The sequence below is a fragment of the Hyperolius riggenbachi genome, chromosome 6, assembly GCF_040937935.1.
Source record: "Hyperolius riggenbachi isolate aHypRig1 chromosome 6, aHypRig1.pri, whole genome shotgun sequence".
Taxonomy (NCBI): Eukaryota; Metazoa; Chordata; class Amphibia; order Anura; family Hyperoliidae; genus Hyperolius; species Hyperolius riggenbachi.
The window spans coordinates 115,815,481-115,834,314 of NC_090651.1; the positions used below are offsets into that span (position 1 = coordinate 115,815,481).

Here is an 18,834-nt window from a genome sequence, read left to right on the forward strand (position 1 = left end):
GAGGTGTCACAATTTTTGCATGTCTGCAGATTTGTGCTACTATGTCTTTATCTTTATGCATCATATGGTATCACCTGAAGTCGGTCTCCTGTAGAGTTTTAGGTAGCTTGATATTAGATGTCATACAATACCTTCATTTCTTGTTAACAGAAGCGATTTTTGTGTTGATAAGGAGAGAACTCCTTTAAATTTGTGTTTTGTAAATAGATCTCATGACAGCCCTTTCTGTTATCCATCACTTGGCATCTGTTGCAGCAATCTGTGCAGCACATGTTCCACTGTTTGGAGAAAACTGCATTGCCTAATTGGTTGATCATACACTAAAGCAGAAGACAATGAACTGAAAGGAGATAACTGGTTATTGTATCTGGCATCCGTTGCTCATCCTGTTTTTATCGCTTAGTTCATTCCAGGTGGACATAATCATTGACATCAGGCCGCTCCATCCAGATGCCACAATTAGCAAGAATGTAGTGCTGATACTCAAGTGTAGGAATGCGGTCAACTGGGTTATCAAGACACACAATGTAGAAGGCGCGCTGGAAGTCCTGGTATGTATTTTAGCATTATTTTTTTTTTACTGTTGTACATATACCTCAGGAAACCCATGCAGACACAGGGAGAACATACAAACTCCATGCAGATAGTGTCCTGGCTGAGATGTACCCAGCACTGCAAGGGGAGGGTTCTAACCACTACGCCACTGTGATATATATATATATATATATATATATATATATATATATATATATATACATATACATATATATATATATATATATATATATATATATATATATATATATATATATATATATATATATATATATATATTGATGTAAAAAACTATTTGCCCCCTTCCTGATTTCTTATTCTTTTGCATGTTTGTTACACTTAAATGTTTCTGCTCATCAAAAACCGTTAACCATTAGTCAAAGATAACATAATTGAACACAAAATGCAGTTTTAAAGGGACTCCGAGCTCATCTAAAAAATAAAAGTTGTACTCACCCGGGGCTTTTTCCAGCTCAGTGCTGGTCGGGAGGTCCCACGACAGCGTCCTGGCTCCTCTCCTACTCCCCGCTCCGGAATGGCTGACCGGCCGTAGCCCGGGCGACACTCGGCCGAGTGTCGGGCTGCTCCTTCCGCGTATGACGCGGCTGACGTCACACGCCGGCCGCCTCGCGTCATCACGGCGGCCGGCCTGAAAGTACTGTGCATGCGCGATTAAAGCGCGCATGCGCGGTACTGCCACGCCGGCCGCCGTGATGACGCGAGGCGGCCGGCGTGTGACATCAGCTGCGTCATACGCGGAAGGAGCAGCCCGACCTCCCGGCCAGCACTGGGCTGGAAAAAGCCCCGGGTGAGTACAACTTTTATTTTTTAAATGAGCTCGGAGTCCCTTTAAATGATGGTTTTTATTATTTAGTGAGAAAAAAAACTCCAAACCTACATGGCCCTGTGTGAAAAAGAAATTGCCCCCTGAACCTAATAACTGGTTGGGCCACCCTTAGCAGCAATAACTGCAATCAAGCGTTTGCGATAACTTGCACCGAGTCTTTTACACCGCTCTGGAGGAATTTCGGCCCACTCATCTTTGCAGAATTGTTGTAATTCAGCTTTATTTGAGGGTTTTCTATCATGAACCGCCTTTTTAAGGTCATGCCACAACATCTCAATAGGATTCAGGTCAGGACTTTGACTAGGCCACTCCAAAGTCTTCATTTTGTTTTTCTTCAGCCATTCAGAGGTGGATTTGCTGGTGTGTTTTGGGTCATTGTCCTGCTGCAGCACCCAAGATCGCTTCAGCTTGAGTTGACGAACAGATTGCCGGACATTCACTTTCAGGATTTTTTAGTAGGGGGAAATTTTGGTCAGCCGGCCACTCCTGGGAAGGTTCATCACTGTTCCATGTTTTTGCCATTTGTGGATAATGGATCTTACTGTGGTTCGCTGTAGTCCCAAAGCTTTAGAAATGGCTTTATAGCCTTTACCTTTTAATCAGGCCTGGGGGTGACTACAGAAATTGAACTCAGGTGTGATAAACCACAGTTAAGTTATTTTTTAACAAGGGGGGCAATCACTTTTTCACACAGGGCCATGTAGATTTGGAGTTTTTTTCTCAGTAAATAATAAAAACCATCATTTAAAACTGCATTTTGTGTTCAATTATGTTATCTTTGACTAATAGTTAATGGTTTTGGATGAGCAGAAACATTTAAGTGGGACAAACATGCAAAAGAATAAGAAATCAGGAAGGGGGCAAATAGTTTTTCACATCACTGTATATATATATATATATATATATATATATATATATCCTTTTGTTTTGCACAGGGCTAGTAGTGCAGGCGTTTTCCACTTATGAGTGTTGATGGATTGCTAACAATTCACTTGCAGTAACACGCATTCTAACACCTTGCTGCGCCATACTTATCTTCAGTATTAGCTTATCTGTAGTTTTCACTTATTTATAGACCACCAAATTAGTTTATAAATCCTGGTTGTTACATTGTTATCAGTGCTAATTGGCCAAGCACATTAGTGGAAAATGATGAGGACTTTCTCCTGGTTACTTTTAGCAGAGTGTAATAGAAGCCAAAAGAATGTCCGCAACACCTGCAATAGCAGTAGAGTGTGCTAGGGCCCAAAACAAGAGACTAAGGGGCTAGGAAAGAAGACCCATCAAAACATCATCACTCCAAAAATAGATTAAAAAATATATATATATCTTTATTATAAAAATATGCATGATGACACTTGTGATAGCTTAAGATTAAAAACAATTAAAACAGACCACATAGTCCTCTATCACTCTGCTGCAAACAACCATGCCAGTCGAATATATAGAAATACAATGGTAAAGTACCAGAGACAGTATTGTAAGAATACACTTCCCAAAAATTGTATGTGATCCTTCAAAGGCAACAAATACAAGACCTATAAAAAAACAAAACAAAAAAAAAAAAGTTAAAGACAAAAAACAAGAAACAAATACCTAATTAGATGTTATGTTGCCCTGTGTTACTATAGTTTCAATGGGGGTAGCTGCTATCAAGCTGTCTACAGACAGCAGAGGGCAGACAGATGTCTAACTGCCCTCCTGGTTATACATGATAAAGTCCACTAATGGACACAGCACAGTCCACTTCTCCTCGTCAGCGTGGTCCCCTCCTCCTGGAAAGTGACAATTATGTCCTTAAAGACAGGGCTGTGGAGTTGGTGCAAAATCTTTTAACTCCATCTCCAAAATCTTCTGACTCCTCAGTTTATGAAACCTCCGACTCCAACTTCGATTCTGGGTACCGAAAATAGCTCCGTCTCCTTGACTCCAACTCCTTAGTCTAATGGTGCCCATACACGATACAATAAAAACATTCAATTTTCCTGTTTATTCAATCTAAATGATGGAATCGAATGAAAGTTGAAAATATTATTTTTTTCGATCAAGAAATCCGAACGATTATCCCATTTTTCCGAGAAAAATCTGATCGGACACGCTGGAAAATTCTTTATATTCGATTTAACTGGATAATCAAATTAAATTATCTAATGGAAAAAAATAAAAAATTGTACCATGTATGGGCACCTTAATACTTACCAGGGCTATGGATTTTGTACAAAAATCAATCCATTCCGACTCCAACTCTTCAGTTTATGAAACCACCGACTCCAACTCCGACTCTTGGTGCCCAAAATTGCTCCGATTCTGACTCCGACTCCACAGCCCTGCTTAAAGATTCTCCACCTATTTATGAGTCTGAGACAAAACAATTAATATGTGAAAGCTACTGGTCTGTTGATGGGCATCCTTGTGCCACATTCAGAGTCATTGCTTATGAGTTATTTTTGCCTATAAACAGGTGGTTATTGAATGAAATTCTTCTTGTTGTCCGGGTAATGTTAATGAAAATGTAAAAGCACACAGGAACAGTAGCAAACAGCGTCACTAAAAGAATCTTATTGACCCCTTCAGTGATGTATAGCTAAACCTAAACTTTTTTTTTTAGGGGGGGGGGGGGGGGGGTTGGTTGTATTATTTTTGCAGCTGTTAGCTGTATTCAAGTGACCCAGACCAGAAAACGAATGTAGAGCACCAGGCAGGTGCTATTTCAGAAGGGGCTGCTTAGTTCTTACTTTTATTATTATATTTTTAAAGATTGGACAATTATCATAGACGTAAATAGTGCAAAGCCATTTTTCTGGGAAACCCATTATGCATAATATACTGTGTATTTTTTTATTTGCTGTTTTTAGTAGAAAATCGGTCCCCAAAACTATTGTTTCCTTTGCCATAAGCACAAATTCACTTTCTACTTCCCAGTCTCTGCCTCCCTTTACCATAAGTATGAATGTGGGGAAAGAAGGTGGAACTAAAGTCAGAGAGTGCTTTATGTGTTTCTAGATGTATTCTCCAGTTTATGAACTTTGTAATTTGCGGTTTTGTTACTTTTCATTTATAGAAGGACCACTATTGTGAAAAATTGTACAATTTAACCCCCTTGGCGTTATGATTCATTCCAGATTTTAGGATCTAAAAGCAGTGCAAATTTTATTTGCATGCTTTTTGATCCTAAAACCTGGAAAAAAGTATTCTGCTAGGGAGTTCTGCAGCAGCTCAGCACTCACTCACCTCCCTGGGATACAGCGCTGCAGTTTTCCCTATATGTAACTGTATAGTGAGAGTGCCGGTTGTCGTCATGACGACAGACGGCAATCTCACCAGGGGGAAGCAGAGCCACGGAGGAGAGGAAGAAGAATGGCGGCCAACGTCGGGATCCCCCAGGAGGTGAGTTAAAACGCCATCTGCACGCATTGCTCTGCATAGACCCGGCAGCTACCACGAGTTCAGCTCGGGGTTACCCCTCCTGGCATGTTTTTTCCACTCCGAGCTGAACTCGGGATTAAGGCGGTTAAAATACATGACGGTCAAAATACATGCAAACACACACTTACATACAGTACATATATGTTATATGCATTATAAATTGCTTTTCTCATATGTTTCTGTCGCTTACAATAGGCAGTAAAATTCCAACAGATCTTGCAGGTTTTGGACTAATCCATCTTCTCATCAGGGATTATCAGTCATTTTTTATTCTTTACAAAAGCAGTCCCTGGAAAGGATGTATACAATGATGTTGGCTGGCTTCCCTACTTGCTTGCACTCTATTTTTGCAATCGGACTGCACTACTGCCATTTGGTAAGCACTTTTGAAAATAATGGAAACCCTGAGAATCCTCCATGCGGAGATGGACTAGTCCAAAACCTGTCAGATCTGTCAGATTTTTCCAACCTATTGAGAGTGGCAGTGATGTAGGTAAGAATTTATAGTTAATTTTACTACAAAAGAAATGTACATTTGGTACATATGTATTTTAAATATTTAATTTTTTTTACAATAGTGGCCCTTAGCATCTCATATAACAGATTGCAACAGGTTGATGATCTAGTTTTTGTTTTTTTGGACAGTAGATAATTGCCTTGAAATGAACTTGAAATGTGCATCAGGGACTGATTTCTCATGTTCCCAATGGGCAGTGTTTATTTTTGATGTGGCTTTGTGTTATTTTGGTCAGTGTGTTAACCATAGAGAATATCTCTGCTTCTCTCTACTTGTGGCCTGTTCCAGCTCAGCATGAACCAGGCCTGACCTTAAATGTTTCCATTTCAGTTTTCTTCACTTCCATCTGGGTCTCCTCGACCCTGGCGATTCGTGATTAGCATTCACTATAAATATTAAAAGAGAGAGAGAGAGAGAGAGAGATAGCTTCCTCTACATGGGGATTCTGTCATCTGCTTTAACCTCTGCAGTTCTTATGGTAGGCTTTCCTTAATCCAGCAGGTATCAAGTACTGCCCAGCATGCTAAATCACCAGGGAAGGGAAATCCGCACATTGCGGCTTGCTGCAGGCTGCTATTTTTTTTATTATTTAAAACATGTGGGGTTTGATATTTTTCTTCAAGATGACTAGATTGTCTTTCTTCAGAGCTCTTACGCTGAATTTCCGTTTGGAATGCATTCAGTCGTTCACGTACCAATTGACCTGTGTTTTCAATGTAGAAATTTTGTTCTACCTGGAATCTTATCCTTGTGAAACCAGCTGTAGCTACCTCGGCCTTTCCAGCTACGCAGGGTTATGTAATGTATACTATGCGGTGGGAGAGGAAAGCCAGAAGAAGTGTAAAGGTAGCCAGACATCAGAAGATTTTGCGGCATATTGACCATCTGATTCTATAATTGTTATCGAATCGGATAAAAATTGGTACTGCAACAAGGATGCCTGATTGACGTTTCAAACGAGTTTGGACTGAAATTGGTCTAATTCATCGAACACACGTGCAGAGAAATCGACGTGGTGGATTGGGTGTGCGGCAGAAACATGCAGCCAATCAATTGGCAGACATGTAAACTAGGTGAGATGTGCTGCGGGGCAAGATCAGACATTGGATGTGCTTTTGTAAGTGTTCATATAATGATTAAAAAAAGTCTGCTGTGTAATTTCAGCTCATTTTGAGTATTTGTCTTGCACTTAGTACAGGTGATATTCCTCCAGAGTTGCAATACCCATATTTGATGCTCTAGTCAGTCCAAGATTTCGGCTGACTAGAGCGGGGACCCCTGGGTGCGCTGGAATGAGAGGATGGTGCTTTGACATATGTCACAGCATCATTCACACAACGGAGCTCACAGCAGTCAATCCCTCTCTCAGTTCAGGGGCACTTTAATTTCTGTACCTTCCTATAATGTTTTTGTACCTGTTATTTACATTTTGTTTGTGCCAAAAATATTTTTTAAACACTTAAATAAAAGCAGTCTTTACAAAACAAATGGGCCCACGGAAACCTCTGCTGTCAGTGCCCCGCACACTTGTATTCATTGGGCTGGTTCTCATCCATCCTCATTCCCAGCTTGTTTGCTGGTGAGTGCAGCACAAGTCTAAATATAGGTCTGCAGCTAGTAATATATACATTCTTATTGGCCGAGTCCACCAGGATTTTTAACTCTAAATACAACTTTGTGAAGCAGCTGAGTTCCTGTGAACCTCCCAGGATGTGTACAAGTTTAGCCGGGCTGGAGGAGAGCCACCAGGGAGCTCACACTGGAACCATGGACATGTTCTGACCGTTTCATTGGTTTACTTCTCTCAGATCACACTTTTAATAACCAATACATTCTTTACAAGCCTGGAAAAATGCTGTCATGTTGCTATATGTAACGGCGTAGGATATTGCTTCTTATCAGGCTGGTAATCGTATTGCCAGCGAGAACAGCTGCTGAGTTGCAGCTGCATCTGTAATTCTGGCCTTGGATATGAGGGTGGTCTAGGATATGGTAGTATGTGTGAATCCAGCCACCTGTGTGATCCTTTATTGACTAAACGTTCTGAGGCTGTGCTCATTCCTTACACCTCATTATGTATCCTTAATAACAGTTTCTTTTTGAGCACTGGCCTTTATGGTGATAGTTGGTTGATGAATTTCATAGTTCCATATGAATGTATACCAGGATAAAAAAAAATTTTCAAACTGTATCATCCACGTAAAAGCATTGGTAAAGATCATTTTTTTTATTGATTTTGTTTTCCCCATTAGTCCAAAAGTTTGATCATATTCACCTAAACAACGTCAACATTCCATTTTACTTGATAATAGTACCACCTTCTTTCCCCCCAATCTTTCTGTGCTGAGATGACTCCAACACGTCATCTCATCCTAGTGTTTAGAATAACCAAGTGACTTAGCCACCATCACCCCTAATCCATCACTTTTCATTACTCCTGTAAATGCAGGGCTGTAGGGTGATCAGAGAGCACCCTAGAGAGAAAAAGCACAGAAGCAACGGGAGCCCCAATGGTGCAGTAATTCACAACGATGATTAAGGTGGTGTAATAAGTTATGGCGCTCACAAAGGAGGGTTGCAGGCCTACTGTAGGCAGGTGGAGATGCAGAACCCGACTCCACTCGGGTGTCCAGATGGACTGGACGCTGTTTCTCTCTTGGTAAAAAAAAACTCCAGATGGTTTATGGGGGTTTTGTAGACACCTGACAAATAGAAAACCCTTTCCAGAGGAGGGCAGGTAACACAAAGGGGGAAAGAAGCGCCAAGGGTATGATAAAACGACATTAACCACTTAGCAACTTCTGCCACGCTTTTCTACGTCCTTGTTTATAAACACCTGCAAACATGTAAACACTTGGTTCTGTTTTTTATGTTTAGAAAACGGAGTTAGTATATTACCATCTTGTGGCCAAAAAGTAAAACTACTTGCAAATACACCATTATACACTTACCATAAAAAATTAAATGCTTTTTCATAATTTTTTTTAACTCCACCCCTAACCCAAAATAAAATATTATCGCCATACATTGTTCTAGGGACACAATTTAAACACTGTAATAACCGGGACAAATAAGCAAATAAAATGTGTCTGTTTTATCTACAATAGCACATTTTATTTTTAAACTACGATGGCTGAAAGCTGAGAAATGGTGATTTTTTTTTTCTTCTTCTTCTTCCCTGTCAAATGCATATAAAATAATATAATTATTTGCATAAACTACTGCCCAAAGAAAGCCTAGTTTGTCCTGCAAAAAATAATATATAGATCATTTCAGTGTGATAATTAGCGATAAAGTTATTACCGAATGAATGGGAAAAGCTTTTGAAGGGGAAAAAACTGTGGTAGAGAAGTGGTTAAAAACAACTAAAAATAAAGGGATGAGGTGGCTTACCTCAGTGAAGTCAAATTTATTATTATTATTATTTATTGTATTTATAAAGCGCCAACATTTTACTCAGCACTGGACAATAAATATATACAATGATACAAGGATGACAGACATAGGGTTATACAACATAGAACAAAGTTATACTTGCAAATTGTACAAAATACATGATCATGCAATATGGGCTGGTTAGGTAGGCCCAGTAATACAAGTACAGGCTGTCATAGGACAGGAGCACATGATCCTGTAGATTACACTAGGGAGTGGAGGACCCTGCCAGAGGCTTACAATCTAAAGGGTTTGTATGATAAATTATGAACTTTAATACGGACTGCCACTTTACATAGCCACAATAATCCAACATGCATACAGACTGTTTCAGACTGGTTGGTCCTCATCAGTGCTTGGCATGGATCAATATGGCTCCTAGGAGTAGGACTTGAAACACCCAGAGTTACAGATTGCCCAGCAAGCTCATGGAGAACCAGAACTCCTAGAGTGTGTAAGGGGTTAAAAAGGACCAAGAAGCCCTCTTACTAAAATGCTATGCAAAACTGAAATTTGCCTACTTAAAACAGAAGGTATTATGCACAGGGCCGGGCTGAGGCAGAGGCGAGAAAGGCTCCAGCCTTGGCGCAGTGTAGGAGGGGGCGCACAACTCACTCAGCTATCTTCCCCTATTTTGTTTGAAGCAGAGAGAAATAAGAAAAGGGGATACATGGCAGTGACTGCAGTCCAGATAACGAGAGATGAAGGTGTTGGGGGACTAGCAATGAGTGTGTGATGGCTGGGATGGGAGGGATGGAGGGGTTCACTTTGGTGTCTCAGCCTTGAGTGCTGGAGGACCTTGTCACAGCTCTGATTATGCATAGCATTTTAGCAAGAGGGCTTTTTGGTCCTTTTTAGCCCCTTACACACTTATAGGAGTTCTGGTTCACCATGAGCTTGCTGGGCAATCTATAATTCTGGGTGTTTCAAGCCCTACCCCATAGAGCCACATTAATCCATGCTCTGAGTCTGAAACAGTCTGTATGCATGTTAGATTATTGTGGTTCCGTAAAAAACTGATACATCATTGCTTTCCAGCAATTCTGGAGGTGTGTTTAAAGAGAACTGTAGTGAGAGGTACAGTGGGATGCAAAAGTTTGGACAACCTTATTAATTGTCATGAATATCCTGTATAAATGTCAGCTAAGTATATCATATAGGAGACAAACACAGTGATATTTGAGAAGTGAAATTAAGTTTATTGGGTTTACAGAAAGTTTGCAATAATTGTTTAAACAAAATTTGGCAGGTGCATAAATTTGAGCACCACAAAAAAGAAATGAAATCAATGTTTAGTAGATCCTCCTTTTGCAGAAATTACAGCCGCTAACTTGTTGCCACTTGTTCTTCTGCATAAATGCCTTAGTGGATTTTGAGCAGTGTTTAGGGTCATTGTCTTGCTAAAAGATCCAGCCCCAGCGGAAAGATCCAGCCCAGGCGCAGCTTCAGCTTTGTCACCGATTCCTGGACATTGGTCTCCAGAATCTGCTGATACTCAGTGGAATCCATGCGTCCCTGAACTTTGACAAGTTTCCCAGTCCCTGCACTGGCCACACAGCCCCACAGCATGATGGAACCACCATCATATTTTACTGTAGGTAGTAGGTGTCTTTCTTGGATTGCTGTGTTATTTTTCCTCCATGCATAATGCCCAATTAACTCAATTTTAGTTTCATCAGTCCACAGCACCTTATTCCAAAGTGAAGCTGGTTTGTCCAAATGTGCTTTAGCATACCTCAAATGGCTCTATTTGTGCTGTGGGCAGAGAAAAGGCTTCCTCTGCATCACTCTTGCATACAGCATCTCCTTGTGTAAAGTGCGCTGAATGGTTGAACAACGCACCTGACTCCATCTGCAGCAAGATGATGTTTTAGGTCTTTGGTGCTGGTCTGTGGGTTGACTCTGACTGTTCTCATCATTCATCCCTTCTGTCTATACAAGGTTTTTTTGGTCTGCTACTTTGAGCCTTAACTTGAACTAAACCTGTGGTCTTCCGTTTCCTCAATATGTTACTAACTGTGGAAACAGACAGGTGAAATCTCTAAGACCGCTTTCTGTATCCTTCCCCTAAACCATGATGGTGAATAATCTTTGTCTTCAGGTCATTTGAGAAGTGTTTGAGACCCCCATGTTGCTACTCTTCAAAGAAAATAGAAAATAAAAGAGGAGGGAAACTTACAATTGACCCCCTTAAATACTCTTTCTCATAATTGGATTCACCTGTCTATGTAGGTCAGGGCTCACTGAGCTTACCAAGCCAATTTGATTCCAAATAATTTGTTCTAATGGTTTTGGAATCAATAAAATGACAACAGTGCCCAAATTTATACACCTGCCCAATATTGTTTAAACAATTATTGTGCACTTTCTATAAATCCAATAAACTTCATTTCACTTCTCAAATATCACAGTGTGTGTCTCCTATATGATGTACTTGAAATTTTTTATTGTAACAACCAACGATTTATACAAGAAAATCATGCCGATTAACAAGGTTGCTCAAACGTTCGCATCCCACTGTATATAGAGGCTGCCATATTGATTTCCTTTTAAGCAATACCAGTTGTCTGGCTATCCTGCTGATCATCTGCCTCTAATACTTTTAGCCATAGACCCTGAACAAGCTTGCAGCAGATCAGGTGTTTCTGACATTTTTGTCAGATCTGACAAGATTAGCTGCATGCTTGTTTCTGGTGTGATTCTGTAGGTAGATAGTGCAGCCATTGCTTAAAGGGAAATCAATATGGCAGCCTCCATATACCTCTAGCTACAGTTCTCCTTTAACTTACAGCAACAACAAAGGGATGATTTGCATATCCAGCAGTGATGCATTGTGGGAGAGATCATATGCTCACTTCAACCTGAATAATCACAAATTCCTTCTGTTTTAAGTACTGTAGGCAAACTTCTGTTTTGTGATGTCAGGTGATAAATCACAATTCTGTCCCTGCTAAGCTCCACCCAGGAAAAGTATCTGAGTATACCGCAGTCAGCTCTCTTATGTATAATTTATCTGTAAAGAGAGAGATCAAATAGAATAAGTAGGACTTATTATCTTTTATAGGAATAAAATGCATATAGGCATTCTTTCTATGCTAGCATGAAATTACCCTAAATTGCCAGAAAAAATGCAGAACCATGAAAATAGAGCAGTTGTTGAAAGCATGATGCGTTTTATATGAGACGAAATCCAGAGTGGGCGTGTCAGCATAGTTGCTGTCTGACATCCAATGTCTTTGCTTCAGCAGACGTAAAATTAAAGTCCTCCAGTCTGAAGCACCAGAAAAAGGTCATAAATATTTTCACAGATGTTAGTAATTGAGTTAGCATACTTTGTTTGCGCACAGAGTGGGGCACCAAACCTTACTGTGGATATCTAATCTCTGTCTGTTATTGAAGCGAAATACAAACTTCGAAACTGTTTCATGTTGTAAGTTTTCAAGCTAGGTTGAGGTCACGTATTGTGTGAATCAAGATAAGAGTACGCCCTTCCATAAGCGCTCAAAAGTCTTGCAGGCAGCAGATTTGCATTTCTGAACCGCTGTCTGCAAGTGTTTTACTGATTATCAAGATCTGACCTGGGGTACCCAAGCAATGTGTGCATGTGTAAAACAGTCCAGTGTAATGTGTCACAGGGTTCAGAGTATTTTGTAGCACTCCACTCAATACTCTTATTGTCTGCTGAAAAGACCCTAAAAAGGCTCATACCCACCTCGCGATTTTGTGTGCGATTCTTCCCATGACCATCGTTTCTCTGAGCCGTGAGTGATCGTTTCCACGATTCCACAAAGTACGATCTCACAACGCGCGATTAAATGAATGATGCTTAGCGACGAGCGGTGATAACGACCATCATGGCAGATCAAATACTGTGACGATTCCAGTGCAAAATGCTGTGATCATTTGAACTCTCGTTCACGGCCGTTGTGTGCTGTTGCGTGATGTCGCGTGCTCCCGTAGGCAGGAAGATGGATCGGGAAATGCTCATCGTTGAGTGATGACGGGGAAACCCAGGAATCCCAGCAATGTACTTCCTGTCCAGCTGGGAGTACGTGACTGGGTGAAGAACATGCGGGGGGAGGCGGTGCTATGCATATGACCCTGTCGGCACCCTCTGCTATAGGGTAATATTATAGTACAGTGTGATGCGACAGGTGCGGGCAATCGCAAACGCACTGGTCAGGTGTAAAACTGGCCTTGATCTTCATCACTTGGAATTATGAAGACTTTGAAAGCTTATTGCATGTGAACACCTGTATGTGTTTTGGCTCTGATGAGATATTTCTCCTCTCTCTTCTGCCTGCAGACACCAAACAGTGTCAGCTTTGACAAAGAAACAGAAAGCTCTATGAGAACCAGCAAGAAGGTGATCCCGGGCATCCCCTCCACGCAGGAGAGATTAATTAAGTGGGCCTCCGATGAGAATTACACAGCCACTTCCTACACTCACGCACCGGTGGCAAACAAGTTCCATATTAAACTCGACGCTGACATAGGTAAGCGTGAAACAGCTCAATATTTGGACATCTGACTTTGATTTAATATGATCTGAGTCCAATGTTAGACAGACATCTGCACTCTGCTTTCCTATATTGCTGTGGGTAGGAATCAGTTTTTAAGCATCTCTATTTAAAGATAACGTAAGGTGGCTTGTAAGAATGCTATTAGCACACAGAGGCTGGGACTGCATATAATGCCCAGCCTCTGTTGCTATACAGTGCCCCCTCCCAGGTCCCCCCTGCGCTCTGCTGTGCCCCCATAAATCAAACGCCATGCTAGCGACATGCAGCAGGCTGTTTACATCTGCCCTATCACTCTCGCCGCTCCCCCGCCTCCTCTATCTCGCTGCTCCCTGCCAGCGTCCCTTCCCTCCAATCAGCAGGGAGGGAAGGGACGTGGGCGAGGATTGGCGACATAGAGAAGGTGGGGGAGCGGCGAGAGTGATAGGGCAGATGTAAACAGCCCGATGGCGACACGCTGTGTGTCGCTAGCACGGCGTTTGATTTATGGGGGCACAGCCGAGCGCAGGGGGGACCTGGGGGGGGGGTACTGTATAGCAACAGAGGCTGGGCATTATATGCAGTCCCAGTGTGCTAATTCACATTCTTACAATCCACCTCACGTTCTCTTTAAAGGACTACTGACAGAGGTATAACTAGGGTGGAGCAGCCCTGGCAACTGTAGGGTGGGCCAGGTGTGTGTGGGGCCATAACACCTAACCTCTTTCTCTGATACTCCAGATCAGGTGTTTTTGTGGCTACACGTTATAGCTGTGAAGATCCTGATGGCCGCACTTGTTTTACGAGCCTTGTAAGATGGACCTCTAGGCTATGAAGGTCACCAAGATGAGGCAGTGAAGGGTTGGGGACATTCAGGGGGCCAATCAAAGCTTTGCTGGGGGGGGGGGGTGTATGATTTATAGTTACAACCCTGACTACTGGGAGGGATATGGAGGCTGCAGTATTTATTTCCTTTTTACAATACCACCAGTTGCCTGACATCCTGCTGATCTTTCATGCATCAGTAGTGTCTGAATCACACACCTGAATCAAGAATGCGGCAGATGCAGTCAAACTGAAGTCAAATTGATTATTGTATTCTGCGCATGGAGACACAACATCGCTTAGATGAATTAGTGAAGGTGAATCGCATAGGATATCGCCTGTAGTGTGTGGGCCACTAGTCAGTCAACTTCCAACCAACCATCCTGAAGCCGATTCCTTAATAAAGTTAATCGTTTTGTCGAATGAATCAGAATCGCTAGATGTATGGCTACATTTTGAGGCAGAGGATCAGCAAGACAGCCAGGCAATGTGCATTGTTTAAAAGGAAATAAATTGAGCAGCCTTCATATCCCTCTCAGGTTTGTTGTCCTTTAAAGAGACTCTGAAGCGAGAATAAATCTCGCTTCAGAGCTTATATTCAGCAGGGGCATGTGTGCTAAAACGCCGCTATCCCGCGGCTAAACGGGGGTCCCTTACCTCCCAAATCCCCTCGTGGAGTCCCGGGGATCTCTTCCGCATAGAGGCAGGGCTAACCGCCGCAGTTCTGCCTCACGCGCGTCTGTCAGCGCGTATCTCCGCCTCTCCCCCGCCCCTCTCAGTCTTCCTTCGCTGAGAGGGGCGGGGGAGAGGCGGCGATGCGCCGCTGATAGACGGCGCTGAGAGGCAGGGCTGCAGCCGTTAGCCCTGCCTCAACAGCAGCAAAATCTACGACCAAGTTGGTCGTTGATTTTGCAGGGGGGGATTTGGGAGGTAATGGACCCCCGTTTAGCCGCGGGATAGCGGCGTTTTAGCAGGGGCACGCATGCCTTTGCTGAATATAAGCTCTGAAGCGAGATTTATTCTCGCTTCAGTGTCTCTTTAACGGGCCTCTCTGTATAGACGAGGACAAGGAACCTTCCTACATTTCACTCCGGAGATTTTGGTTTTACATTTCCACTGTGTTTTAATTCAGCATCTTTAACCAGATTAGCGATTTAGCATGTGTTTACATTTCATTTGATTCAGTTCTGGATTTCCAGTTTATTTACACAAAGGATTGTGCTGTGCGCTTTATAAATGTGTAATAAGTGCCAAGAACAAGACTTCATTATGATTGTATTTGCTGGGAGGCTTTGTAGACTTTGGAATATTTTTTGTCTATTTATCCACTAATGTGTGTTTTGCTACAATGTACTCAGACCGTTTCATATAATATCTTATTTTATGTAACGTATACACAATAATAGTCTGCTGCATTGGGTGCCCTCTGCTAAATCCTGCTGTAAAAGAGTACCCGAGCCTACACAACATCAGACACTTACCTAAATAGACGGTCTCGAGGCTTCCCTCCTTGCTGTGCTGTCCCATGTCGCTGAGCGCAACCCCTCTAGAAGATTAGCGACAATGCTCAGCTCTTCCTGATCCAGAATGGCCGCGCAATAGCCGACCCAGCCCACCCCGCGCAGTGAGCCGAAGCCGCAGGCTTGCACAGCTACTGCGCAACCCCGCATCAGGAACAAGAGCTACGCAGCACTAATGCAGAGAGGGGCCTCGCTCAACAACGGGGGGCTGTAGATCAGCGAGGGGAGCCTCAGTAGGATCCTGAGACTTCCCTCTTTGGGTATGTATGCGATTTTAATCCCGAGCTTTGGCTCTGGATCACTTTAAGCTAGCATACAGAGTAGAAAACAAAGCATAGCATAATGCAAGAAGTATAATGTTTGTATATATAATTGTTTGTATAACATGTATATGTATTTCCCTTATATAAACAGCACAGCTACACTGATTCCTTTAGTCTTTAGGCCCATGACAAGTCTCTAGTAGCAATCACTGAAAAGATGACCAGAGGCCAGCTTTGTATCCAGATTATACCATTTATGTATTTGTATAGCGCTGATAACTTTGACAGAGTCCATAGCCACATAATAAGGGCTGCTTCCCAGAGGAGCTGTTTTAGTCACATTATAAAATCATTGGCGATTTCAAAAGCATTAAGGTGCCCATACATCATATGAAGTATGGGCAGGTCGTTCAAGAAACAGATCTCTCTCTGATCGAATTTGATCACAGAGAAATCTGTTGCCTGCCAGTACCCTGCAGGCCACTTTCCCATCAGCGCCCAAACACCGTAGAAGAAGGGTTAACACTGCTCACCACACCGCCATATCAGCTATGACTAAGGAGCGATTGTGAGGCTCCGATACGCTTGAGCTGCTTTTGCTATGTCCAGCATGATTTTTACAAATAAAGACTTGACTTTTACTGTACCGATTGAGCGGATCTCTCCTTTTTCAATACTGACGGTGTAGCCCCCACACACCGCAGGCCAATTCCCATAAGACTTGTGAAACTGCATCCGCCGGCCTGATGCTGCCCTCCCCCAATGTAAAATGCCCCCCCCAGTGCCCGGTGCAGTATATTTTACCTGTCTGTGTCCACCGCTGGCTCCAGGCTCCGTCTGCTGTCCACACACACACACCCCACGTTGTGTATGGGGAGCCAGTTAACTTATCAGTATGTTTTAAGTATGTGGGAGGCAACTGGAGTGCCAGGAGGAGACCCCATGCAAATATGGGGGAGAACATACAAACTCCATGCAGATAGTGTCCAGGCTGGGAATCAAACACACGACTCTAGTGCTAGGAGGTGAGAGAGGTAGCTACAATATACCACCATGCTGCCCATCTGAATGCTATGGTGGGCTCCAGGCATCTTTTCTGCCCTATTTATATTGCCTTTTTGTGGTCCTGAATCACCCTGGATTTTTTGAACTCTCTTGTGAATTCAGAATATTTTGTGTCACCAGCAACCCTATAACTACTGTAGCTTGGGGGATACTTCTGTTTCACGCATCCCGGAGTGCTTATTACAAGGTAGGCAAGCTACTAAATTCTATATTGTATGCCTGATGGCTATTAACAGTTTCATCATTTTCCTTACACAGAGATGGGGGATGATGATAAGGCGACCATTCCTCCAGAACTGCTAGACCTCATACGTATGGGTAATCCAGGCTGGGAGCTTTCTATGGATAGAGAGCAGGAACATGAAGATGAGCCTAAGGAGCCGGAGGAAGTGCAGGGAAATATTAACATTGCCCTCTCTGTTAAGTGTGATGAGAACAAGATGGTTGCAGCCATGGAAAAAGACAGCTTACAGGTGTGTTACATTCACGTGTGTTATTTTCTAGCCTCCTTCACTCTGCATACACTGTTTACATGATACATATGACATCATTCTCCCACAATGCTCTTGTGAGACACATATGACATCATTCTCCCACAAAGCTCTTGTGAGACAGATATGGACATTTTTGCCTAGTTTAAGCATCCAGATGAACAATCTAGGTCTAGCTTTTACAGCTGATGCATAATGTTTCTTCTTCTTGCCCAAAGAATGTATTAGTAGGGATGGTCAGAGATGCTGATTTCCAATTCCGACGGAATTCCACATTCCGAGAAGTGTCCTTCCAATTTCCGTGGAATTCCGCTGAAAAGTGAATTCCCACCTTTCTGATTTGCACTGAAATTTGATTTGTTATTGTTGTCAATAAAAATAGTTATGGTAATTTACGCATTTCCGATTGGAAACCACGGTACACTTCTGCATTCTCTGATTGGCCTAACACTTCTGAGTCTTGTGAGTGGCCTAATAATTCTATGGTATTCCAGTTTCGTGGTACAATACTGACTCTGATTGGTCCAGTACTGAGTCTTGTAATTGGCCTAAAATTTCTGAGTCTCCGTATTGCGGTATTCTGCGGGATTCCAATTTCTGTGCTCCGATTTCCAACTTTCTCAGCAGAAAGCTGATTTCCAATCAGAAACTTGCAAATCAGAATTTCACAGAATTAGGAAACTCATCTCTATATATTAATATATATTTCGATAGGAAAACACTTAAAATACAGTATGCAGACTTGAAATGTAGGTGATCTATTCTCTTAAAGGGAATCTGAAGTGAAAATACGCTTGTGAGACAATGATTTGTGTGTGTAGTACAGCTAAGAAATATAACACTAGTAACAAAGAAAAGAGTCTCATATTGTTTCCAGTACATAAAGAGTTTAGAAACTTCCGTTGTTATCTATGCAAAAGAGCTTCTCTGAGCTCTCCGACCAAACTTGGTTGGCTACAGTAGCTTCTCTGAGCTCTCCGATTAAACTTGGTTGGCTACAGTAGCTTTTCTGAGCTCTCCGATTAAACTTGGTTGGCTACAGTAGCTTCTCTGAGCTCTCCGACCAAACTTGGTTGGCTACAGTAGCTTCTCTGAGCTCTCCGATTAAACTTGGTCAGCTACAGTGCTGTTTTCTGAAGCACTTATCTCAGCCTGTTTCTCTCTGTTTATTGTTGTCTTTAGGTTTTACTGCAGGAAAGTTCAAATAGCCATTAGCTCTGCTCTATTTTATAGTTTAAAATACAGAGTGAAGTTTGCAAACTGCATATATTATGCAATGTTATTAAAAAAAAGCTATATAACTGAAAATAAACATATCGTTTCTTTGCTACTAATGTTCTATGAATTATCCGTACTACACATACAATTCATTATATCATGATTTTTTTTTT

General features: G+C 42.1%; 1 protein-coding gene across 5 annotated transcripts in view; it reads left to right on the plus strand.

The window, feature by feature from the left end:
* TGFBR3 (transforming growth factor beta receptor 3) overlaps positions 1–18,834 on the plus strand; it is a 336,698-nt gene that overhangs the window by 253,505 nt on the left and 64,359 nt on the right. For all 5 annotated transcript variants that reach the window (XM_068239808.1, XM_068239810.1, XM_068239811.1 and 2 more), the window contains exons 7-9: positions 404–551; positions 13,087–13,276; positions 17,211–17,425. In XM_068239808.1, the coding sequence (XP_068095909.1) occupies positions 404–551; positions 13,087–13,276; positions 17,211–17,425 (553 nt within the window). The remainder of the gene's footprint in view (positions 1–403; positions 552–13,086; positions 13,277–17,210; positions 17,426–18,834) is intronic.